General features: G+C 47.0%; 1 protein-coding gene across 8 annotated transcripts in view; it reads right to left on the bottom strand.

Moving 5' to 3' along the window:
* Positions 1-10,161, bottom strand: part of hmgn3 (high mobility group nucleosomal binding domain 3) — a 25,865-nt gene extending 15,704 nt beyond the window's left edge. For 3 of the 8 annotated variants that reach the window (XM_041869536.2, XM_041869538.2, XM_041869540.2), the window contains exons 1-2: positions 10,043-10,161; positions 783-833 (exon numbers count right to left, since the gene is read on the bottom strand). In XM_041869536.2, the coding sequence (XP_041725470.1) occupies positions 783-833; positions 10,043-10,057 (66 nt within the window). In that variant the 5' untranslated portion in view covers positions 10,058-10,161. Of the gene's footprint in view, positions 1-752; positions 834-10,042 lie in introns of all 8 variants that reach the window. The other 5 variants (XM_041869535.2, XM_041869537.2, XM_041869534.2 and 2 more) reach the window with 4 other exon arrangements.
* Positions 10,162-27,421: the final 17,260 nt, after the last annotated feature.

Here is a 27,421-nt window from a genome sequence, read left to right as displayed (position 1 = left end):
AGAGAGAGAGAGAGAGAGAGAGAGAGAGAGAGAGAGAGAGAGAGAGAGAGAGAGAGAGAGAGAGAGAGAGCAGGGACAGGGAGAGAGAGAGAGAGAGAGAGAGAGAGAGAGAGAGAGAGAGAGAGAGAGAGAGAGAGAGAGAGAGAGAGAGCAGGGAGAGAGAGAGAGAGAGAGAGAGAGAGAGAGAGAGAGAGAGAGAGAGAGAGAGAGAGAGAGAGAGAGAGAGAGAGAGAGAGAGAGAGAGAGAGAGAGAGAGAGAGAGAGAGAGAGAGAGAGAGAGAGAGAGAGAGAGAGAGAGAGAGAGAGAGAGAGACAGGGACAGGGAGAGAGGGGAGAGGGAAAGGGACAGGGAGAGAGAGAGAGAGAGGGACAGGGAGAAAGAGAGAGAGACAGGGAGAGAGAGAGGGGAGAGGGAAAGGGACAAGGAGAGAGAGAGAGAGAGACAGGGACAGGGAGAAAGAGAGAGAGACAGGGAGAGAGAGAGGGGAGAGGGAAAGGGACAGGGGGTATATCAGTTATGTGTTGAGGGGCTGGTAGTGTGTGTGGGATTGGATAGAGTATGTTTGTATAAAGATACTTCTTCATGTATCAGTGTGTATTAGTGTTTGCTGTTGGACTGTGTGTGGTGACTGTGGTCCAGAAGAAGCGTGTTTGCTGTTGGACTGTGTGTGGTGACTGTGGTCCAGAAGAAGCGTGTTTGCGGTTGTTTAAAACACTCACTGCACACACAGCACACGACACTGAGCTCCTACCTCCTGCTTAGTGACCACATGCTTAGTGACCTCCTGCTTAGTGACCTTGGAGGCATCCTTGGCATTGGCCCCTTCAGGAGACTAGAGAAAACACACAGACAGAGGAGAGTTAGAACACAACACACTTTATACACACCTCCTAACCACATCTAACCAAAGAGTGAGATGGAATTGATTTTCTGGTGAGGATCCAGGCCAATCACAGAATGATCAGGTGAGGATCCAGGCCAATCACAGAATGATCAGGTGAGGATCCAGGCCAACCACAGAATGATCAGGTGAGGATCCAGGCCAACCACAAATGATCTGTCAGCAGGTACATTCTACACCCTGGACCACACCCCCTCACATCACACCTGTTTCAGTTTGGTAACCTAAACACAGTTGTAAACTACCTGTACCAAGTCGCTCAAGGATTCCAAACATCCAGTTTATCATAAATATTGTCACAGTGTCCCTGAAACACCACCTCGGTAAGACACTAGAGGCTAGTTTCCCTAACACACAGATTACTGTAAACCTTGTGCTGAACTAAACAGCACTTTACATGGAGAACCACCACTGAGTATACTGTTTAGTCCAGGATTAATCTGTCTGGGAAACCAGCCTCTAGACTGGAGCAGATAGCTTCTTGAATAACAGAGATTATTACCGGAGAGGAAGGGAGTGGAGTGGAGAGCAATGGATAGGAGAGGAGAGGAGAGCAGTGGATAGGAGAGGAGAGGAGAGCAGTGGATAGGAGAGGAGAGGAGAGCAGTGGATAGGAGAGGAGAGGAGAGCAGTGGATAGGAGAGGAGAGGAGAGCAGTGGATAGGAGAGGAGAGGAGAGCAGTGGATAGGAGAGGAGAGGAGAGGAGAGCAGTGGATAGGAGAGGAGAGGAGAGCAGTGGATAGGAGAGGAGAGGAGAGCAGTGGATAGGAGAGGAGAGGAGAGCAGTGGATAGGAGAGGAGAGGAGAGCAGTGGATAGGAGAGGAGAGGAGAGCAGTGGATAGGAGAGGAGAGGAGAGGAGAGCAGTGGATAGGAGAGGAGAGGAGAGGAGAGCAGTGGATAGGAGAGGAGAGGAGAGCGGGCATAGGACTAGAGATCATGACTATCAGCAGATACTATCACTCAGCCTCAGGGGCAGTGGAGATGATAATGTTACAATAACATAGTAGTTACATAAATTAGGTCATACATTGACCCTGGACATCATAGGTCATGCCAGTATTGACCCTGGACATCATAGGTCATGCCAGTATTGACCCTGGACATCATAGGTCATGCCAGTATTGACCCTGGACATCATAGGTCATGCCAGTATTGAATAAATGAGAGGAATTGTGTTTACTATGGTCTGTCAATTGACAAGGAGGCATTTAGAACCTGTCCTGCACACATGTAGACAGGTAGGCAGGTAGGCAGGTGTGTAGACAGGTAGACAGGTGTGTAGACAGGTAGGCAGGTAGACAGGTAGACAGGTAGACAGGTGTGTAGACAGCTAGGCAGGTAGACAGGTAGACAGCTAGGCAGGTGTGTAGACAGGTAGGCAGGTGTGTAGACAGGTAGGCAGGTAGACAGGTAGACAGCTAGGCAGGTGTGTAGACAGGTAGGCAGGTAGACAGGTAGACAGGTAGACAGGTAGACAGGTAGACAGGTAGACAGCTAGGCAGGTAGACAGGTAGACAGCTAGGCAGGTGTGTAGACAGGTAGGCAGGTAGACAGGTAGACAGGTAGACAGGTAGACAGCTAGGCAGGTGGGTAGACAGGTAGGCAGGTAGACAGGTAGACAGGTAGACAGGTAGACAGCTAGGCAGGTGGGTAGACAGGTAGGCAGGTAGACAGGTAGACAGCTAGGCAGGTGTGTAGACAGGTAGGCAGGTAGACAGGTAGACAGGTAGACAGGTAGACAGCTAGGCAGGTGGGTAGACAGGTAGGCAGGTAGACAGGTAGACAGGTAGACAGGTAGACAGCTAGGCAGGTGGGTAGACAGGTAGGCAGGTAGACAGGTAGACAGGTAGACAGGTAGACAGCTAGGCAGGTGGGTAGACAGGTAGGCAGGTAGACAGGTAGACAGCTAGGCAGGTGTGTAGACAGGTAGGCAGGTAGACAGGTAGGCAGGTAGACAGGTAGACAGGTAGACAGGTAGACAGCTAGGCAGGTGTGTAGACAGGTAGACAGGTAGGCAGGTAGACAGGTAGACAGCTAGGCAGGTGTGTAGACAGGTAGACAGGTAGGCAGGTAGGCAGGTAGACAGGTAGACAGGTAGACAGGTAGACAGGTAGACAGGTAGACAGGTAGACAGCTAGGCAGGTGTGTAGACAGGTAGACAGGTAGGCAGGTAGACAGGTAGACAGCTAGGCAGGTGTGTAGACAGGTAGACAGGTAGACAGGTAGACAGGTAGACAGGTAGACAGCTAGGCAGGTGTGTAGACAGGTAGGCAGGTAGACAGGTAGACAGCTAGGCAGGTGTGTAGACAGGTAGGCAGGTAGACAGGTAGACAGGTAGACAGGTAGACAGGTAGACAGGTAGACAGGTAGGCAGGTGTGTAGACAGGTAGGCAGGTAGACAGGTAGACAGCTAGGCAGGTGGGTAGACAGGTAGGCAGGTAGACAGGTAGACAGGTAGATAGCTAGGCAAGTGTGTAGACAGGTAGGCAGGTGTGTAGACAGGTAGGCAGGTAGACAGCTAGGTAGACAGGTAGGCAGGTGTGTAGACAGGTAGGCAGGTAGACAGCTAGGTAGACAGGTAGGCAGGTGTGTAGACAGGTAGGGCTGGGCGATAGGACCAAAATATAATATCATGATATGATGGTATTTTGTGTTTTTGAATAATAAAAGTTCAAAATGTGCTTTATGAGTACTGCGTGACCCCTAGTGTGGCAACACTTACATTCTGAGTGATGTCAAGGTCAAGGTCTTTCTCCATTCTGATTGTTTTATACTGTTCAATTCAACCAAAAGCAATTTGAAGCATTTTCATCAAGCGGCTAACAAGATTTAGGCCCAACTTGCTAAGAAAAGACAAACTAGCTGCTTGCAGATGTAAGAAACACAGACTAACAATGTAATTATTAGTGGATTTACAGTGCATTCGGAAAGTATTCAGACCCCTTCCCTTTTTCCACATTTTGTTACGTTACAGCCTTATTCTAAAATTCATTAAATAAAAATGTTCCTCATCAATCTACACACAATAACCCATAATGACAAAGTGAAAACAGGTTTTCGAAATTCTGCAAATATATTTAAAATAAAAAACAGATATACCTAATTTACATAAGTATTCAGACCCTTTGCTATGAGACTTGCAATTGAGCTCAGGTGCATCCTGTTTCCATTGATCATCCTTGAGATGTTTCTACAACTTGACTGGAGTCCACCTATGGTAAATTCAATTGATTGGACATTATTTGGAAAGGCACACACCTGTCTATATAAGGTCCCACAGTTAACAGTGCATGTCAGAGCAAAAACCAAGCCATGAGGTCGAAGGAATTGTCCATAGAGCTCCAAGACAGGATTGTGTCGAGGCACAGATCTGGGAAGGGTACCAAAAAATGTCTGCAGCATTGAAGGTACCCAAGAACACAGTGGCCTTCATCATTCTTAAATGGAAGAAGTTTGGAACCACCAAGACTCTTCCTAGAGCTGGCTGCCGGCCAAATCGAGCAATCGGGGGAGAAGGGCCTTGGTCAGGGAGGTGACCAAGAATCTGATGGTCGCTGACAGAGCTCCAGAGTTCCTCTGTGGAGATGGGAGAACCTTCCAGAAGGACAACCATCTCTGCAGCACTCCACCAATCAGGCCTTTATGGTAGAGTGGCCAGACGGAAGCCACTCCTCAGTAAAAGGAACATGACAGCTCGCTTGGAGTTTGCCAAAAGGCACCTAAAGGACTCTCAGGCCATGACAAAAAATATGATCTGGTCTGATGAAACCAAGATTGAACTCTTTGGCCTGAATGCCAAGTGTCACATCTGGAGGAAACCTGGCACCGTTCCTACGGTGAAGCATGATGGTGGCAGCATCATGCTGTGGGGATGTTTTTAAGCGGCAGGGACTGGGAGACTAGTCAGGATCGAGGGAAAGATGAATGGAGCAAAGTACAGTGAGATTCTTGATGAAAACCTGCTCCAGAGCGCTCAGGACCTCAGACTGGGGCGAAGGTTCACCTTCCAACAGGACAACAACCCTAAGCACACAGCCAAGACAACACAGGAGTGGCTTCGGAACAAGTCTCTGAATGTCCTTGAGTGGCCCTGCCAGAGCCCGGACTTGAACCCAATCGAACATCTCTGGAGAGACCTGAAAATAGCTGGGCAGCGACGCTCCCCATCCAACCTGACAGCACTTGAGAGGATCCGCAGAAAAGAATGGGAGAAACTCCCAAAATATACACTACCGGTCAAACGGTTTAGAACACCTACTCATTCAAGGGCTTTTCTGTATTTTTACTATTTTCTACATTGTAGGATAATAGTGAAGACATCAAAACTATGAAATAACACATATGGAATCATGTGGAAACCAAAAAAGTGTTAAACAAATCAAAATATATTTTATATTTGAGATTCTTAAAATGTGCCTTGATGACAGCTTCGCACACTCTTGGCATTCTCTCAACCAGCTTCACCTGGAATGCTTTCCAACAGTCTTGAAAGAGTTCCCACATATGCTGAGCACTTGTTGGCTGCTTTTCCTTCACTCAGCAGTCCGACTCATCCCAAACCATCTCAATTTGGTTGAGATCTGGGGATATTGGAGGCCAGGTCATCTGATGCAGCACTCCATCACTCTCCTTCTTGGTAAAATATCCCTTACACAGCCTGGAGGTGTGTTGGGTCATTTTCCTGTTGAAAAACAAATGATAGTCCCACTGAGCCCAAACCAGATGGGATGGCGTATCGCTGCAGAATGCTGTGGTAGCCATGCTCCTTGAGTGACAGGGGGCGGGGCTAGATCTGTGTGGAAAGCGGCATGGAGAGAGATGAAAACACTGCTACTCCTACTGCTCTCTCCTCGTCTGACCATGTGTTCTCGCATACCCCGAGAGCATCTGGTCAGAGGGGTGGTGGCACAGGAATCCTCATCTCTCCCAAGTGGACATTCTCAATTTTTCCCCTAACCCACCTGTCTATCTCCTCATTTGAATTCCATGCTGTCACAGTCACTAGCCCATTTAAGCTTAATATCCTTGTCATCTATCGCCCTCCAGGTTCCCTTGGAGAGTTCATCAATGAGCTTGACGCCTTGATAAGTTCCTTTCCTGAGGATGGCTCACCCCTCACAGTTTTGGGGGATTTCAAGCTCCCCTATGTCCACATTTGACTCATTTCTCTCTGCCTCCTTCTTTCCACTCCTCTCCTCTTTTGACCTCACCCTCTCACCGTCCCCCCTACTCACAAGGCAGGCAATACGCTTGACCTCATCTTTACTAGATGCTGCTCTTCTACTAATCTCACTGCAACTCCCCTCCATGTCTCCGACCACTACTTTGTTTCCTTTTCTCTCTCGCTCTCCTCCAACACTACTCACTCTGCCCCTACACAGATGGTAATGCGCCGCCGCAACCTTCGCTCTCTCTCTCCCACTACTCTCTCCTCTTCCATCCTATCATCTCTTCCCTCTGCTCAATCCTTCTCCCTCCAATCTCCTGATTCTGCCTCCTCAACCCTCCTCTCCTCCCCTTTCTGCATCCTTTGACTCTCTGTGTCCCCTATCCTCCCGGCCGGCTCGGTCCTCCCCCTCCAGCTCCGTGGCTTGATGACTCATTGCGAGCTCACAGAACAGAGCTCCGGGCAGCGGAGCGGAAATGGAAGAAAAACTAAACTCCCTGCCGACCTGGCATCTTTTCACTCCCTCCTCTCTACATTTTCTTCATCTGTTTCTGCTGCTAAGGCCACTTTCTACCACTCTAAATTCCAAGCATCTGCCTCTAACCCTAGGAAGCTCTTTGCCACATTTTCCTCCCTCCTGAATCCCCCCTCCTCTCTGTCTGTGGATGACTTCGTCAACCACTTTGAAAAGAAGGTTGACGACATCCGATCCTCGTTTGTTAAGTCTAATGACACTGCTGGTCCTACTCACACTGCCCTACCCTATGCTTTGACTTCTTTCTCCCCTCTCTCTCCAGATAAAATCCTGCGACTTGTGACTGCAGGCCGCCCAACAACCTGCCCGCTTGACCCCATCCCCTCCTCTCTTCTCCAGACCATCTCCGGTGACCTTCTCCCCTACCTCACCTCGCTGATCAACTCATCCTTGACCGCTGGCTATGTCCCTTCCGTCTTCAAGAGAGCGAGAGTTGCTCCCCTTCTCAAAAAAACCAACACTCGATCCCACTGATGTCAACAACTACAGACCAGTATCCCTTCTTTCTTTTCTTTCCAAAACTATTGAGCGTGCCGTCTTTAGCCAACTCTCTTGCTATCTCTCTCAGAATGACCTTCTTGATCCAAACCAGTCAGGTTTCAGGACTGGTCATTCAACTGAGACTGCTCTTCTCTGTGTCACGGAGGCTCTCCGCACTGCTAAAGCTAACTCTCTCTCCTCTGCTCTTGTCCTTCTAGACCTGTCTGCTGCCTTTGATACTGTGAACCATCAGATCCTCCTCTCCACCCTCTCCGAGCTGGGCATCTCCGGCGCGGCTCACTCCTGGATTGCGTCCTACCTGACCGGTCGCTCCTACCAAGTGGCGTGGCGAGAAGCTGTCTCCGCACCACGTGCTCTCACCACTGGTGTCCCCCAGGGCTCAGTTCTAGGCCCTCTCCTTTTCTCCCTATACACCAAGTCACTTGGCTCTGTCATATCCTCACATGGCCTCTCCTATCATTGCTACGCTGACGATACACAACTAATCTTCTCCTTTCCCCCTTCTGATAACCAGGTGGCGAATCGCATCTCTGCATGTCTGGCAGACATATCAGTATGGATGACGGATCACCACCTCAAGCTGAACCCTGGCAAGACGGAGCTGCTCTTCCTCCCGGGAAGGACTGCCCGTTCCATGATCTCGCCATCACGGTTGACAACTCCGTTGTGTCCTCCTCCCAGAGTGCGAAGAGCCTTGGCGTGACCCTGGACAACACCCTGTCGTTCTCCGCTAACATCAAGGCGGTGACCCGCTCCTGCAGGTTCATGCTCTACAACATTCGGAGAGTACGACCCTGCCTTACACAGGAAGCGGCACAGGTCCTAATCCAGGCACTTGTCATCTCCCGTCTGGATTACTGCAACTCACTGTTGGCTGGCCTCCCTGCCTGTGCTATTAAACCCCTACAACTCATCCAGAATGCCGCAGCCCGTCTGGTGTTCAACCTTCCCAAGTTCTCTCACGTCACCCCCTCCTCCGCACACTCCACTGGCTTCCAGTTGAAGCTCGCATCCGTTACAAGACCATGGTGCTTGCCTATGGAGCAGTGAGGGGAACGGCACCTCTGTACCTTCGGGCTCTGATCAGTCCCTACACCCAAACGAGGGCATTGCGTTCATCCACCTCTGGCCTGCTGGCTCCCCTTCCTCTGCGGAAGCATAGTTCCTGCTCAGCCCAGTCAAAACTGTTCGCTGCTCTGGCACCCCAATGGTGGAACAAGCTCCCTCACGACGCCAGGACAGCGGAGTCACTCACCACCTTCCGGAGACATTTGAAACCCCACCTCTTTAAGGAACACCTGGGATAGGATAAAGTAATCCTTCTACCCCCCCCCCCCCCAAAAAAAATGTGTAAAGTGGTTATCCCACTGGCTATAGGGTGAATGCACCAATTTGTGAGTCGCTCTGGATAAGAGCGTCTGCTAAATGACGTAAATGTGCCCTTGAGCAAGGCACTTAACCCTAATTGCTCCTGTAAGTCGCTCTGGATAAGAGCGTCTGCTAAATGACTAAAATGTAAATGTAAATGTAATGACTCAAGTGGCGAAGTGAACTATAAAAATGGACGTTACACACGGCGTATCACATTTAATAAACCAAACATTCAAATACCGTTATAGAATGTAAAGTAAAAACCCAAACCGGTTCGTGCATCAATACCGGTATATTGTAAAATACGGTATAACACACAGCCCTAGTAGACAGCTAGGCAGGTGTGTAGACAGGTAGGTGTGTGGACAGCAGCAGTGGTCTTCCTCTCAGTAAAACAGGAAAACGCCTCAGTGGTTTGGCCAGAGAATCATGTATCGATGACCTCCAACCCTCTCACCCCCCTCTTTCTCTCTCTGTCCTCAAAGAGAGAGAAAGGTTATAGAACAGCCCACTTCTATAACAATACCCTGTCCCTGTGTGTTCCCTAATACAATGTACCACAGCCACGAACAAATGGCTGTTTTGATAGGCTATCGCTGCTCTCTGTAACAACTGTCTATAACCAGTCCCCATATGTCTCTCTCCCTCTCCCCCCTCTCTCTCTCTCTCTGTTCACCCCTCTCTATGTTCTCCCCTCTCTCTGCTCTCCCCCCCCCCCTCTCTCTCTGTTCTCCCCCTCTCTCTGCTCTCCCCCCCCCCCCTCTCTCTCTGTTCTCCCCTCTCTCTCTCTCTCTGTTCTCCCCATTCTCTGTTCTCCCCCCCTCTCTCTCTGTTCTCCCCTCTCTCTGCTCTCCCCCCCCCCTCTCTCTCTGTTCTCCCCTCTCTCTGCTCTCCCCCTCCCCCCCCTCTCTCTCTCTGTTCTCCCCTCTCTCTCTCTGTTCTCCCCTCTCTCTGCTCTCTCCGTTCTCCTCTCCCCCTACATGTCAGTGTGGTTTCATATGGGTCTGAAAGGCGACAGAGAGAGGGAAGAAGAAGAGGGTGTTGCTGTAAAAAAACATATAATATTACAAAATAAATAAAGGCAGACATCCCTCCTTCATACACAGATTAAGTCCCTCTGTGAAACTGACACACTAACATGCAGTCGCTGTGGGATAAGACGGTTACTTTAAACCGCCAGCTGCGACAGCGTGGCACGCATCCCTACCCGCTGGGTGGGTGACATTCCGGAGCACGAGCACGGGGTGGTGACAGACAGTCTGGTGTGGGTGGACAGGGAGAGAGGGGACAGAGGCCAACACACCGGCCATGGAGAGCGAGAGAGCAGGGGCTTCGACATAAAACACACCGAATAACACAGAGGAATGATGACATGTCCCGCGCATTCCCTCTAGACTCCCCACCGGACCAAACGGTCACAACTGAACCGTTCTAACTGGCAATGTTCCGGCTCGGCATCGCTAAACAGAACCAGGGGGGAGGCAGCGACACAGTGCTATCCTCTCTCAAATACAACATAAACTACATTCACAACTAGTACGGTTTAAAAACAGCTTGACTCACCTTCCTTTTAGGCATGTTGTGCTACAGAGATATTATTCCTGCCAGAGAGGATCGAAGAGATCAACCAGCTGGTCCACGGCGCAAGTTTAGAACTACCACCACATACTGGATCAATACTAAACACCTTCCATAATCACATGCTAATCATATGCAGACCGTCATCTCTGCATCCCGTCCGCCCATAGGCCAGAACACGCAGAACCTTCTCCTGTAGTGCCACGGGATTGGTCAAGCCCCCTGTATGCAAATTTTACAACTGCAACCATTGGTTGAGAATAGGATTCCATGGCGCGTGTCTGATTGGCTACAAGCTCTATGTAAGCAAATCACAGCTTCTCCATGGTAATGCCCAGGACAGTAGAAAGCTGACCGTGTTCTGGGTGTTTCTGGGTAGTGTAGGCTGGAAAGGAACGAGGCAGAAGGATGACACTAAAACACACTATCAATCAATAGCAATCAATAAAACAAACACGTTGATAGAGTAGCTATATTTCACACTGATTCACCTGGATTGTCCTCCAACACTTTGATTAGTGTGATACAGAAGACTAGTCTATTTCTGCTTTAGAAACTCTTGAGGTTATTGCTATAAACTATTAACAACTAGTTCATACTCCCACATCTTCCACATTAGGCCTAGTATGACAAGAATATTCAGTCAATGTAGCAATGTTCTTTCTCAAAGACTGAATATGAGTGTTTTTACATCCGCTGAACACAGTTTAATGGATACATTTATTCAATCCATGAAAACAGCATTAGTCAACTCAACACATTTATTCACAGGACAACTTAAAAGTGCCGGGAAAACCTAGAGTGAATGAATGACTCCCCACCACACACCGGATGACATTTCCAGAGCAGCTATCGCTGTAGTAAGGCCAATGTATTAGATACCAGCCCGGTGACACGTGATGAACATGAGAGGAGACACAGAACTCAGCTCAGCTCAAACATCTATTCTACTTTGACATCCCCATGGATGGATCTCACACAACGTTTCACGTACGCATCACAACGAAGCTCACTTCACACAACATTCTACAGAGAGAATGAATCCCCGACAACAATGGCCATTGGCCAATCCATCTCAACATTCTACAGAGAGAAACCTCCCATTGGCCAATCCATCTCAACATTCTACAGTGACATCACAATGAGGTTAACCACCCCCCCTTGCCTTACCACAAGGCAGCGCTTCACAATAGGTTGCAATACAACACAGAACAAAAGCCCCCAGCCACCCAGCCACGCTAGCTACACGCTAGCTACACGCCTGTACCAGAACCATCCTGTAACGTTTCAAAAGCTAACGCAGAACACCCAGGAGCTGCCAGGGAACATGGACTCTCCCCTCCCCCTCCTCCCCCTCCTCCCCCTGTCTACATAGATCACCCCGTCAGCTAAATGGAAAGTAAAATACAACAAGACAAAAAGAAAGGGACAGAATGGATCATTTGTGTTGCTGTGTCAATAGAGCTGCATGTGTCATGGTCTGTCAGTGGTGTGAGTGTGTGTGTGTTTGTGTGTGTGTGTGTGTGTGTGTGTGTGTGTTTTTTTGTGTGTGTGCGTGTGTGTGTGTGTGTGTGTGTGTTTGTGTGTGTGTGTGTGTGTGTGTGTGTAGTAGGGTAACACAATAGTTATGAATAAAGGGACGCAGTGACCAATGAGAAGCAGAGGAACCAGAGACCTCATAAAGACAAATATCAGTATCAGAGCCTAACTTTACACTATATAATATACAGTATCAGAGCCTAACTTTACATTATATAATATACAGTATCAGAGCCTAACTTTACATTATATAATATACAGTATACCAAGGCCTAACTTTACACTATATAATATACAGTATATCAAGGCCTAACTTTACACTATATAATATACAGTATATCAAGGCCTAACTTTACACTATATAATATACAGTATATCAAGGCCTAACTTTACACTATATAATATATAGTATATCAAGGCCTAACTTTACACTATATAATATACAGTATATCAAGGCCTAACTTTACACTATATAATATACATTATATCAAAGCCTAACTTTACACTATATAATATACAGTATATCAAGGCCTAATTTACACTATATAATATATAGTATACCAAGGCCTAACTTTACACTATATCATATACAGTATATCAAGGCATAACTTCACACTATATCATATACAGTATATCAAGGCCTAACTTTACACTATATAATATATAGTATATCAAGGCCTAACTTTACACTATATAATATACAGTATATCAAGGCCTAACTTTACACTATATAATATACATTATATCAAAGCCTAACTTTACACTATATAATATACAGTATATCAAGGCCTAATTTACACTATATAATATATAGTATACCAAGGCCTAACTTTACACTATATCATATACAGTATATCAAGGCATAACTTCACACTATATCATATACAGTATATCAAGCATAGAGGTTAAGAGCACTGGTTGGTGGCGGTGGCCTCGCAGTTAAGAACGTTGGGCCAGTAACTGAAAGTTCACCAGTTCAAATCCCCGATCCGGCTGTCATGTCTCCTCCTGGCGCTCTGATTCGCCGGTCTACTGAGCCACCGGTCTGAGTGCACCACCTCGGCAACACCGGAATGAAACCCAACGCACCCTAATCACCTCCAGCGCACCCGCACCTCATCATCTCATCACCAGCCCTATATAGCCCTGGACTGTTCAGTGTTGTGTTGTGTGATTGTTAGTGTCATGTCGTGTACTCGCTCTTTGTTGTTCTCTTGCTCAGTGTTAAGTAAACCTTTACATTGTTGATTCCTGCGTCTGCGTCCTGCCTCTTCGTATCCTCAGTACTCGTCACAGATTCACACACCAATCACGAAGATGGATGCAGCAGGTAATCCTCCTGGAGTTTCCCAGCACCTCGACCAGCTGAACGCCGCCATCCAGGAAGTGCTCCAAACGCTGCATAAACTGACCATCGCTCCGGTTCCACCTCAGGGAGCGGCGAGTGCACCCAGTCCACCTCCTCCCGGGGTATCACCAACGTCTGAGGGACCCCTCGCCCATTAACAGGTGTGCCTTCTTAAAAGTTAATTTGTGGAATTTATTTTCTTCTTAATGCGTTTGAGCCAATCAGTTGTGTTGTGACAAGGTAGGGGTGGTATACAGAAGATAGCCCTATTTGGTAAAAGACCAAGTCCATATAATGGCAAGAACAGCTCAAATAAGCAAAGGGAAATGACAGTCCATCATTACTTTAAGACATGAAGGTCAGTCAATACGGAACATTTCAAGAACTTTGAACATTTCTTCAAGTGCAGTCGCAAAAACCATCAAGCGCTACGATGAAACTAGCTCTCATGAGGACCGCCACAGGAATCGAAGACACAGATTTACCTCTGCTGCAGAGGATAAGTTCATTAGAGTTAACAGCCTCAGAAATTGCAGCTCAAATAAATGCTTCACAGAGTTCAAGTAACAGACACATCTCAACATCAACTGTTCAGAGGAGACTGTGTGAATCAGGCCTTCATGGTCAAATTGCTGCAAAGAAACCACTATTAAAGGACACCAATAAGAAGAAGAGACTTGCTTGGGCCAAGAAACACAAGCAATGGACATTAGACCGGTGGAAATCTGTCCCTTGGTCTGATGAGTCCAAATTTGAGAATTTTGGTTCCAACTGCCTTGTCTTTGTGAGATGCGGTGTGGGTGAACGGATGATCTCTGCATATGTATTTCCTACCGTAAAGCATGGAGGAGGAGGTGTTATGGTGTGGGGGTGCTTTGCTGGTGACACTTTCTGTTATTTATTTAGAATTCAAGGCACACTTAACCAGCATGGCTACCACAGCATTCTGCAGTGATACACCATCCCATCTGGTTTGCGCTTAGTGGGACTATCAATTGTTTTTCAACAGGACAATGACCCAACACACCTCCAGGCTGTGTAAGGGCTATTTTACCAAGAAGGAGAGTGATGGAGTGCTGCATCAGATGACCTGGCCTCCACAATCCCCCGACCTCAACCAAATTGGGATGGTTTGGTATGAGTCGGATGGCAGAGTGAAGGAAAAGCAGCCAACAGGTGCTCAGCATATGTGGGACTCAAGACTGCTGGAAAAGCATTCCAGGTGAAGCTGGTTGAGAGAATGCCAAAAGTGTGCAAAGCTGTCATCAAGGCAAAGGGTGGCTATTTGAAGAATCTCAAATATAAAATATGTTTAACACTTTTTTGGTTACTAAACTCAGCAAAAAAAGAAACAGCCCTTTTTCAGGACGCTGTCTTTCAAAGATAATTCATAAAAATTGAAATAACTTCACAGATCTTAATTGTAAAGGGTTTAAACACTGTTTCCCATGCTTGTTCAATGAACCATAAACAATTAATGAACATGCACCTGTGGAACGGTCGTTAAGACACTAACAGCTTACAGACGGTAGGCAATTAAGGTCACAGTTATGAAAACTTAGGACACTAAAGAGGCCTTTCTACTGACTCTGAAAAACACCAAAAGAAAGATGACCAGTGTCCCTTCTCATCTGCGTGAACGTGCCTTAGGCATGCTGCAAGGAGGCATGAGGACGGCAGATGTGGCCAGGGCAATAAATTGCAATGTCCGTACTGTGAGACGCCTAAGACAGCGCTACAGGGAGACAGGACGGACAGCTGATCGTCCTCGCAGTGGCAGACCACGTGTAACAACACCTGCACAGGATCGGTACATCCGAACATCACAGGATGGCATCAACAACTGCCCGAGTTACACCAGGAACGCACAATCCCTCCATCAGTGCTCAGACTGTCCGCAATAGGCTGAGAGAGGGTGGGCTGAGGGCTTGTATGCCTGTTGTAAGGCAGGTCCTCACCAGACATCACTGGCAACAACGTCGCCTATGGGCACAAACCCACCGTTGCTGGACCAGACAGGACTGGCAAAAAGTGCTCTTCACTGACGAGTCGCGGTTTTGTCTCAACAGGGGTGATGGTCGGATTCGCGTTTATCGTAGAAGGAATGAGCGTTACACCGAGGCCTGTACTCTGGAGCGGGATTGATTTGGAGGTGGATGGTCCGTCATGGTCTGGGGCGGTGTGTCACAGCATCATCGGACTGAGCTTGTTGTCATTGCAGGCAATCTCAATGCTGTGCGTTACAGGGAAGACATCCTCTTCCCTCATGTGGTACCCTTCCTGCAGGCTCATCCTGACATGACCCTCCAGCATGACAATGCCACCAACCATACTGCTCGTTCTGTGTGTGATTTCCTGCAAGACAGGAATGTCAGTGTTCTGCCATGGCCTAGCGAAGAGCCCGGATCTCAATCCCATTGAGCACGTCTGGGACCTGTTGGATCGGCGGGTGAGGGTTAGGGCCATTCCCCCCAGAAATGTCCGGGAACTTGCAGGTGCCTTGGTGGAAGAGTGGGGTAACATCTCACAGCAAGAACTGGCAAATCTGGTGCAGTCCATGAGGAGGAGATGCACTGCAGTACTTAATGCAGCTGGTGGCCACACCAGATACTGACTGTTACTTTTGATTTTGACCCCCCCTTTGTTCAGGGACACATTATTCAATTTATATTAGTCACATGTCTGTGGAACTTGTTCAGTTTGTGTCTCAGTTATTGAATCTTGTTATGTTCATACAAATATTTACACATGTTAAGTTTGCTGAAAATAAACGCAGTTGACAGTGAGAGGACGTTTCTTTTTTTGCTGAGTTTACATGATTCCATATGTGTTATTTCATAGTTTTGATGTCTTCACTATTATTCTACAATGTAGAAAATAGTAAAAAATAAAGAAAAACCCTTGAATGAGTAGGTGTTCTAAAACTTTTGACGGGTACTAATATATATATGTGCATCGATGGGACTGTTGTTTAGCGGGTCGAGAGCTTCCTCATGTTCCTCTCAACACCCCTCAGGAGACTGAAAAAAGTTATACAGCTGCACCTTTGACAGCATCTTGACTGGCTGCATCACCTTTTGGTACGGCAACATCAAGGCACCCGACCGCAAGGCGCTACAGAGAGTGGTGAGTATGTCCCAGTACATCACTGGGGCCGAGCTTCCTGCCATCCAGGACCTCTATACCAGGCGGTGTCAGAGGAAGGCCAGAAAAATTGTCAAAGACTCCAGCCACCCAAGTCATAGACTGTTCTCTCTGCTATCGCACGGCAAGCGGTACCAGTGCACCAAGTCTGGAATCAACAGGACCCTGAACAGCTTCTACCTCCAAGCCATAAGACTGATAAACAAGGCTGCTAAATAGCTAATCAAATGGCTACCCAGACTACCTGCATTGACCCTTTTTTACACTAACTCTCTTGCACTGACTCTATGCACACACACTGGACTCTACCACACACTGGACTCTACCCACACACTGGACTCTACCCACACACTGGACTCTACCCACACACTGGACTCTACCCACTCACTGGACTCTATCCACACACTGGACTCTACCACACACTGGACTCTACCCACTCACTGGACTCTACCACACACTGGACTCTACCCACACACTGGACTCTACCACACACTGGACTCTATCCACACACTGGACTCTACCCACACACTGGACTCTATCCACACACTGGACTCTACCACTCACTGGACTCTACCACACACTGGACTCTACCACACACTGGACTCTACCCACACACTGGACTCTACCCACACACTGGACTCTACCACACACTGGACTCTACCACACACTGGACTCTACCACACACTGGACTCTACCACACACTGGACTCTACCCACACACTGGACTCTACCCACACACTGGACTCTACCACACACTGGACTCTACCACACACTGGACTCTACCACACACTGGACTCTACCCACACACTGGACTCTACCACACACTGGACTCTATCCACACACTGGACTCTATCCACACACTGGACTCTATCCACACACTGGACTCTACCACACACTGGACTCTATCCACACACTGGACTCTACCACACACTGGACTCTACCACACACTGGACTCTATCCACACACTGGACTCTACCACACACTGGACTCTACCACACACTGGACTCTACCCACACACTGGACTCTACCACACACTGGACCCTACCCACACACTGGACTCTACCCACACACTGGACTACACACACACACTGGACTCTACCCACACCCTGGACTCTACCCACACACTAGACTCTACCCACACACTGGACTCTACCACACACTGGACTCTACCCACACACTGGACTCTACCACACACTGGACTCTACCCACACACTGGACTCTACCCACACACTGGACTCTACCCACACACTGGACTCTACCCACTCACTGGACTCTACCCACACACTAGACTCTACCCACACACTGGACTCTACCCACTCACATAGCCATGATATTACCTGGTACTTCCTGTATATAGCTCAGTAGGTATTAACATCCCTGTCTCTTCCTCTGCTCAGTAGGTATTAACATCCCTGTCTCTTCCTCTGCTCAGTAGGTATTAACATCCCTGTCTCTTCCTCTGCTCAGTAGGTATTAACATCCCTGTTCTTTTTCGAAAGACTTATCATAAACATGTACAGTGAGGGAAAAAAGTATTTGATCCCCTTCTGATTTTGTACATTTCCCACTGAAAAAGACATGATCAGTCTATAATTTTAATGGTAGGTTTATTTGAACAGTGAGAGACAGAATAACAACAACAAAATCCAGAAAAACGCATGTCAAAAATGTTATAAATGGATTTGCATTTTAATGAGGGAAATAAGTATTTGACCCCTCTGCAAAACATGACTTAGTACTTGGTGGCAAAACCCATGTTGGCAATCACAGAGGTCAGACGTTTCTTGTAGTTGGCCACCAGGTTTGCACACATCTCAGGAGGGATTTTGTTCCACTCCTCTTTGCAGATCTTCTCCAAGTCATTAAGGTTTCGAGGCTGACGTTTGGCAACTCGAACCTTCAGCACCCTCCACAGATTTTCTATGGGATTAAGGTCTGGAGACTGCCTAGGCCACTCCAGGACCTTAATGTGCTTCTTCTTGAGCCACTCCTTTGTTGCCTTGGCTGTGTGTTTTGGGTCATTGTCATGCTGGTATACCCATCCACGACCCATTTTCAATGCCCTGGCTGAGGGAAGGAGGTTCTCACCCAAGATTTGACGGTACATGGCCCCATCCATCATCCCTTTGATGCAGTGAAGTTGTCCTGTCCCCTTAGCAGAAAAACACCCCCAAAGCATAATGTTTCCACCTCCATGTTTGACGGTGGGGATGGTGTTCTTGGGGTCATAGGCAGTATTCCTCCTCCTCCAAACACGGCGAGTTGAGTTGATGCCAAAGAGCTCAATTTTGGTCTCATCTGACCACAACACTTTCACCCAGTTCTCCTCTGAATCATTCAGATGTTCATTGGCAAACTTCAGACGGGCCTGAATATGTGCTTTCTTGAGCAGTGGGACCTTGCGGGCGCTGCAAGATTTCAGTCCTTCACGGCGTAGTGTGTTACCAATTGTTTTCTTGGTGACTATGGTCCCAGCTGCCTTGAGATCATTGACACGATCCTCCCGTGTAGTTCTGGGCTGATTCCTCACCGTTCTCATGATCATTGCAACTCCACGAGGTGAGATCTTGCATGGAGCCCCAGGCCGAGGGAGATTGACAGTTCTTTTGTGTTTCTTCCATTTGCGAATAATCACACCAACTGTTGTCACCTTCTCACCAAGCTGCTTGGCGATGGTCTTGTAGCCCATTCCAGCCTTGTGTAGGTCTACAGTCTTGTCCCTGACATCCTTGGAGAGCTCTTTGGTCTTGGCCATGGTGGAGAGTTTGGTATCTGATTGATTGATTGCTTCTGTTGACAGGTGTCTTTTATACAGGTAACAAACTGAGATTAGGAGCACTCCCTTTAAGAGTGTGCTCCTAATCTCAGCTCGTTACCTGTGTAAAAGACACCTGGGAGCCAGAAATCTTTCTGATTGAGAGGGGGTCAAATACTTATTTCTCTCATTAAAATGCAAATCAATTTATAACATTTTTGACATGTGTTTTTCTGGATTTTGTTGTTGTTATTCTGTCTCTCACTGTTCAAATAAACCTACCATTAAAATTATAGACTGATCAGTGGGCAAACGTACAAAATCAGCAGGGGATCAAATACTTTTTTCCCTCACTGTAGTATTTTCATATTTTAGTATGCGCTTTTCATACCATTTCTGAATTCCTGTTCTTTTTCGAAGATTTCTCACAAAAACAAGCGTATTTCTGTGAAATGTCAACGGAGCACTGAACGTATACCAAGTTTGATTATTTTCAAAGCCTTTTACATGTAATTCAGCTCTTGTCATGCTAATGTTGCTTTTTTGCCACCCGCAGAAATAACTTTGAAAGTGATGACCACAAAACGTGAAATCGTCAAAAGCTGTTTACTTTGAAGAACTACTAAAATAGTGATTTAATCAGACAGCATAGGCAGCAGCTCTACAGAGATGAGATGATGACTTGGAATAAAATAATAAAGTCATCAAATAAAACGAATGTATTATACAGAACAATTGAACTATTTTATTAAAATAATGTGAATAACTGATGGTTAATAAGTGATCAGCAGTAATGGGCAGTCACTACCATCATGGGACATTTATTAATTATTCTGTGTTACAGCTTTCAACACAAATAATCGAAACCAAAATTAAAAACCGTGATTATTTTGGAATAATCGAACCGAAAACCGAACAGACTTCAAAAAAGCACTAATCGCTCAGCACTACTGTAACCTAATGTCTGCTTGCCTGGTGCAGTTCAGTCCATCCAAGATGGTGTTGTAGTGTGCTCGTGTAAATAGCCAGTTTTTTGTTTGTTTTTGTCTTTTTCTGATATATTTCTAAATCTCACTTTTCATCCTTCAACTAAATATACTTTCCTGCAACCTGCCTCACCCAATGTGGAACGGATTCTATTATTTCTTATACCTTTTTATCAAGAACCTACAGCTGAAACTAGCCAGCTAACTAGCTACTTGCTATTAGCCACCATTAGCGGTCTTCACCCCTGTCCGTGGCCTGACCTACCTACCAGCCAGCTCTAGCCTGGACAATTATCGGCCAGTCTGCACAGCGTGCTATCGACCCAGAGCATATCGGATTTTCTGCCGGAATCACTGAATCACCGGACCTTAACACCGGATCATCACAACTAGGTAGCTGCAACCGAATGGATGTTGTTGTTGGCTAATCACCACTGACCCGAAGCAAGCACCAGTTAGCCTTGAGCTAGCCTCGAGCCAGGCCCATCTCCCGGCTATCTACCTCTCTGTCAACCGGACGGGACCTCCTAGTGTCGACACGACGCCCCGCCAATCCATCACGACTGGTCTGCCAACATAATCGTCTGACGTGGTTTCAACAGGCTTCCCGTTGCGACGACCATGAAGATCCATCTGCTAGCCCCGGCCCACTAGCACACGCAATCAACAGCCGTGCCTCCAGCTCGCCTGTGCCGTAGCAGCCTACAAACTGCTCCCGGACTCACCTATTGCTGTTCACTGGACCTTATGATCACTCAGCTACACAGCTGATGCCTGCTGGACTGTTCCTTTACATGGTACCCCATCCTGTTTATCTGTTTAGCCTCAGCCCAAACTTTCGTCGCCATTACCAGTTGTTGTCTTAGCTCTCTCGATTAACACCTGTGATTGCTTTATGCCTCTCTCCCATGTCAATATGCCTTGCCTATTGCTGTTTCAGTTAGTTCTTATTATACAATTTCACTGTAGAGCCCCCAGTCCCGCTCAACCTGCCTCAGATAGCTCCTTTGTCCCCCCCCCCCCCCCCCCATACACGCAGAGACTGGCTTCATCGGTGCCTCCAGTGATGCTATCTCTTTCATCGTTACCCAACGCTTGGGTTTACCTCCACTGTACTCATATCCTTCCATATCCTTGTCTGTACATAATGCCCTGAATCTATTCTACAACGCCCGGAGAACTGCCCCCTTTTCTCTGTACCCAACGCACTAGAAGACCAGTTCTTAAAGCCTTTAGCCGTATCCTTATTCTACTCCTCCTCTGTTCCTCTGGTGATGTAGAGGTTAACCCAGGCCCTGTAGCCCCCAGCATCACTCCTACTCCCCAGGCGCTATCATTTGTTGACTTCTGTAACCGTAAAAATCTTGGTTTCTTGCATCTTAACATCAGAAGCCTCCACCCTAAGTTTGAGTTATTCACTGCGTTAGCATACTCCGCCAACCCTGATGTTCTAGCAGTGTCTGAATCCTGGCTTAGGAAGGCCACCAAAAACTCTGAAATTTCCATCCCCAACTACAACATTTTCCGTCTAGATAGAACTGCCAAAGGGGGCGGGGTTGCAATCTATTGTAGAGATAGCCTGCAGAGCTCCATCATACTATCCAGGTCTGTGCCCAAACAGTTCGAGCTTCTACTTCTAAAAATCCACCTTTCCAGAAATAAGTCTCTCACTGTTGCTGCTTGCTACAGACCCCCCTCAGCCCCCAGCTGTGCCCTGGACACCAAATGTGAATTGATTGCCCCCCATCTATCCTCAGAGTTTGTACTGCTTGGTGACCTAAACTGAGATATGCTTAACACCCCGGCCGTCCTACAATCTACTACAAATACCTAGGTGTCTGGTTAGACCGTAAACTCTCCTTCCAGACTCACATTAAGCATCTCCAATCCAAAGTTAAATCTAGAATCGGCTTCCAATTTCGCAACAAAGCCTCCTTCACTCATGCTGCCAAACATGCCCTCGTAAAACTGACTATCCTGCCGATCCTTGACTTCGGCGATGTCATTTACAAAATAGCCTCCAACACTCTACTCACCGAAAGCCCCATATAATACCCACCATTGTGACCTGTACGCTGTCATTGGCTGGCCCTCACTACATATTAGTCGCCAAACCCACTGCAAGGCAAATCCCTGCCTTATCTTAGCTCATTGGTCACCATAGCAACACCCACCCGTAGTATGCGCTCCAGCAGGTATATGTCACTGGTCATTCCCAAAGCCAACACCTCCTTTGGCCGCCATTCCTTCCAGTTCTCTGCTGCCAATGACTGGAACGAACTGCAAAAATCTCTGAAGCTGGAGACTCTTATCTCCCTCACTAACTTTAAGCATCCGTTGTCAGAGCACCTTACCGATCACTGCACCTGTACACAGCCCATCTGTAATTAGCCCACCCAACCCATATTGTTATTTATTTTGCTCATTTACACCCCAGTATCTCTATTTGCACATCATCTCTTGCACATCTATCATTCCAGTGTTAATACTAATTGTAATTATTTTGCACTATGGCCTATTAATTGCCTTACCTCCATAACTTACATTTGCAGACACTGTATATAGATTTTCTGTTGTGTTATTGACTGTACGTTTTGTTTTACCCCATATGTAACTCTGTGTTGTTGTTTTTATCGCACTGCTTTGCTTTATCTTGGCCAGGTCGCAGTTGTAAATGAGAACTTGTTCTCAACTGGCTTACCTGGTTAAATCAAGGTTAAATAAAAAATATAAAAAATAAAAATACTGTCCACTAGCTAGCTAGCCTGACCCTAACCCCATACTTTCCATTAGCTAGCTAGCTAGCCTGACCCTAACCCCATACTGTCCACTAGCTAGCTAGCTAGCCTGACCCTAACCCCATACTGTCCACTAGCTAGCTAGCCTGACCCTAACCCCATACTGTCCTCTAGCTAGCTAGCTAGCCTGACCCTAACCCCATACTGTCCACTAGCTAGCTAGCTAGCCTGACCCTAACCCCGTACTGTCCACTAGCTAGCCTGACCCTAACCCCATACTGTCCACTAGCTAGCTAGCCTGACCCTAACCCCATACTGTCCACTAGCTAGCTAGCTAGCCTGACCCTAACCCCATACTGTCCACTAGCTAGCTAGCTAGCCTGACCCTAACCCCATACTGTCCACTAGCTAGCCTGACCCTAACCCCATACTGTCCACTAGCTAGCTAGCCTGACCCTAACCCCATACTGTCCACTAGCTAGCTAGCCTGCCCCAAACCCATACTGTCCACTAGCTAGCTAGTCTGACCCTAACCCCATACTGTCCACTAGCTAGCTAGCCTGACCCTAACCCCATACTGTCCACTAGCTAGCTAGCCTGACCCTAACCCCATACTGTCCAATAGCTAGCCTGACCCTAACCCCATACTGTCCACTAGCTAGCTAGCTAGCCTGACCCTAACCCCATACTGTCCACTAGCTAGCTAGCTAGCCTGACCCTAACCCCATACTGTCCACTAGCTAGCCTGACCCTAACCCCATACTGTCCACTAGCTAGCTAATCTGACCCTAACCCCATACTGTCCACTAGCTAGCTAGCCTGACCCTAACCTCATAATGTCCACTAGCTAGCTAATCTGACCCTAACCCCATACTGTCCACTAGCTAGCTAATCTGACCCTAACCCCATACTGTCCACTAGCTAGCCTGAACCTAACCCCATACTGTCCACTAGCTAATCTGACCCTAACCCCATACTGTCCACTAGCTAGCTAATCTGACCCTAACCCCATACTGTCCACTAGCTAGCCTGAACCTAACCCCATACTGTCCACTAGCTAGCTAATCTGACCCTAACCCCATACTGTCCACTAGCTAGCTAGCCTGACCCTAACACCATACTGTCCTCTAGCTAGCTAGCCTGACCCTAACCCCATACTGTCCACTAGCTAGCCTGGCCCTAACCCCATACTGTCCACTAGCTAGCCTGACCCTAACCCCATACTGTCCACTAGCTAGCCTGACCCTAACCCCATACTGTCCACTAGCTAGCTAGCTAGCCTGACCCTAACCCCATACTGTCCACTAGCTAGCTAGCCTGACCTTAACCCCATACTGTCCACTAGCTACCCTGACCCTAACCCCATACTGTCCACTAGCTAGCTAGCCTGACCCTAACCCCATACTGTCCACTAGCTAATCTGACCCTAACCCCATACTGTCCACTAGCTAGCTAATCTTACCCTAACCCCATACTGTCCACTAGCTAGCCTGAACCTAACCCCATACTGTCCACTAGCTAGCTAATCTGACCCTAACCCCATACTGTCCACTAGCTAGCCTGACCCTAACCCCATACTGTCCACTAGCTAGCTAGCTAGCCTGACCCTAACCCCATACTGTCCACTAGCTAGCTAGCTAGCTAGCCTGACCCTAACCCCATACTGTCCACTAGCTAGCTAGCTAGCTAGCCTGACCCTAACCCCATACTGTCCACTAGCTAGCTAACCTGACCCTAACAATTTGTATTTGTCACATGTGCCTTAATACAACGGTGTAGACTTTAGCCTGAAATGCTTACGTAGGAGCCCTTCCCAACGATGCAAAAAGAAGAAGAAGAAGAAGAAGAAGAAGAAGAAGAAGAAGAAGAAGAAGAAGAAGAAGAAAAAATAGGAACACAAGAGGAATAAAATACACAAGAATGGAGCTATATACAGGGAGTACCAGTACCAGATCAATGTGGAGCTATATACAGGGAGTACCAGTACCAGATCAATGTGGAGCTATATACAGGAAGTACCAGTACCAGATCAATGTGGAGCTATATACAGGGAGAACCAGTACCAGATCAATGTGGAGCTATATACAGGGAGTACCAGTACCAGATCAATGTGGAGCTATATATAGGAAGTACCAGTACCAGATCAATGTGGAGCTATATACAGGAAGTACCAGTACCAGATCAATGTGGAGCTATGTACAGGAAGTACCAGTACCAGATCAATGTGGAGCTATATACAGGAAGTACCAGTACCAGATCAATGTGGAGCTATATACAGGAAGTACCAGTACCAGATCAATGTGGAGCTATATACAGGAAGTACCAGTACCAGATCAATGTGGAGCTATATACAGGAAGTACCAGTACCAGATCAATGTGGAGCTATATACAGGAAGTACCAGTACCAGATCAATGTGGAGCTATATACAGGAAGTACCAGTACCAGATCAATGTGGAGCTATATACAGGAAGTACCAGTACCAGATCAATGTGGAGCTATATACAGGAAGTACCAGTACCAGATCAATGTGGAGCTATATACAGGGAGTACCAGTACCAGATCAATGTGGAGCTATATACAGGGAGTACCAGTACCAGATCAATGTGGAGCTATATACAGGAAGTACCAGTACCAGATCAATGTGGAGCTATATACAGGGAGTACCAGTACCAGATCAATGTGGAGCTATATACAGGGAGTACCAGTACCAGATCAATGTGGAGCTATATACAGGAAGTACCAGTACCAGATCAATGTGGAGCTATATACAGGAAGTACCAGTACCAGATCAATGTGGAGCTATATACAGGGAGTACCAGTACCAGATCAATGTGGAGCTATATACAGGGAGTACCAGTACCAGATCAATGTGGAGCTATATACAGGAGTACCAGTACCAGATCAATGTGGAGCTATACACAGGAAGTACCAGTACCAGATCAATGTGGAGCTATATACAGGGAGTACCAGTACCAGATCAATGTGGAGCTATATACAGGAAGTACCAGTACCAGATCAATGTGGAGCTATATACAGGAAGTACCAGTACCAGATCAATGTGGAGCTATATACAGGAAGTACCAGTACCAGATCAATGTGGAGCTATATACAGGGAGTACCAGTACCAGATCAATGTGGAGCTATATACAGGGAGTACCAGTACCAGATCAATGTGGAGCTATATACAGGAAGTACCAGTACCAGATCAATGTGGAGCTATATACAGGGAGTACCAGTACCAGATCAATGTGGAGCTATATACAGGAAGTACCAGTACCAGATCAATGTGGAGCTATATACAGGAAGTACCAGTACCAGATCAATGTGGAGCTATATACAGGAAGTACCAGTACCAGATCAATGTGGAGCTATATACAGGAAGTACAAGTACCAGATCAATGTGGAGCTATATACAGGAAGTACCAGTACCAGATCAATGTGGAGCTATATACAGGAAGTACCAGTACCAGATCAATGTGGAGCTATATACAGGAAGTACCAGTACCAGATCAATGTGGAGCTATATACAGGAAGTACCAGTACCAGATCAATGTGGAGCTATATACAGGGAGAACCAGTACCAGATCAATGTGGAGCTATATACAGGAAGTACCAGTACCAGATCAATGTGGAGCTATATACAGGAAGTACCAGTACCAGATCAATGTGGAGCTATATACAGGAAGTACCAGTACCAGATCAATGTGGAGCTATATACAGGAAGTACCAGTACCAGATCAATGTGGAGCTATATACAGGAAGTACCAGTACCAGATCAATGTGGAGCTATATACAGGGAGTACCAGTACCAGATCAATGTGGAGCTATATACAGGGAGTACCAGTACCAGATCAATGTGGAGCTATATACAGGGAGTACCAGTACCAGATCAATGTGGAGCTATATACAGGAAGCACCAGTACCAGATCAATGTGGAGCTATATACAGGGAGTACCAGTATATGAGGTAGATATGTACATGAAGGCAGGGTAAAGTGACTAGGCATCAGGATAGATAATAATAAGGTATTTGAGGTAGATATGTACATGAAGGCAGGGTAAAGTGACTAGGCATTAGGATAGATAATAATAAGGTATTTGAGGTAGATATGTACATGAAGGCAGGGTAAAGTAACTAGGCATCAGGATAGATAATAATAAGAATAAAATAAAGAACAGAGTAGCAGCAGCATATGATGAAATCAAATTTTGTCACATGCTTGGTAACCAACAGGTGTAGACTACCAGTGAGATGCTTGGTAACCAACAGGTGTAGACTACCAGTGAAATGCTTGGTAACCAACAGGTGTAGACTACCAGTGAAATGCTTGGTAACCAACAGGTGTAGACTACCAGTGAAATGCTTGGTAACCAACAGGTGTAGACTACCAGTGAAATGCTTGGTAACCAACAGGTGTAGACTACCAGTGAAATGCTTGGTAACCAACAGGTGTAGACTACCAGTGAAATGCTTGGTAACCAACAGGTGTAGACTACAAGTGAAATGCTTGGTAACCAACAGGTGTAGACTACCAGTGAAATGCTTGGTAACCAACAGGTGTAGACTACCAGTGAAATGCTTGGTAACCAACAGGTGTAGACTACCAGTGAAATGCTTGGTAACCAACAGGTGTAGACTACCAGTGAAATGCTTGGTAACCAACAGGTGTAGACTACCAGTGAAATGCTTGGTAACCAACAGGTGTAGTTTACCAGTGAAATTCTTGGTAAACAACAGGTGTAGACTACCAGTGAAATGCTTGGTAACCAACAGGTGTAGACTACCAGTGAAATGCTTGGTAACCAACAGGTGTAGACTACCAGTGAAATGCTTGGTAACCAACAGGTGTAGACT

The sequence above is a fragment of the Coregonus clupeaformis genome, unplaced genomic scaffold (assembly GCF_020615455.1).
Source record: "Coregonus clupeaformis isolate EN_2021a unplaced genomic scaffold, ASM2061545v1 scaf0044, whole genome shotgun sequence".
Taxonomy (NCBI): Eukaryota; Metazoa; Chordata; class Actinopteri; order Salmoniformes; family Salmonidae; genus Coregonus; species Coregonus clupeaformis.
Note: the sequence above shows the minus strand (reverse complement) of the source record. Positions and strands in the feature narration are given on the sequence as shown.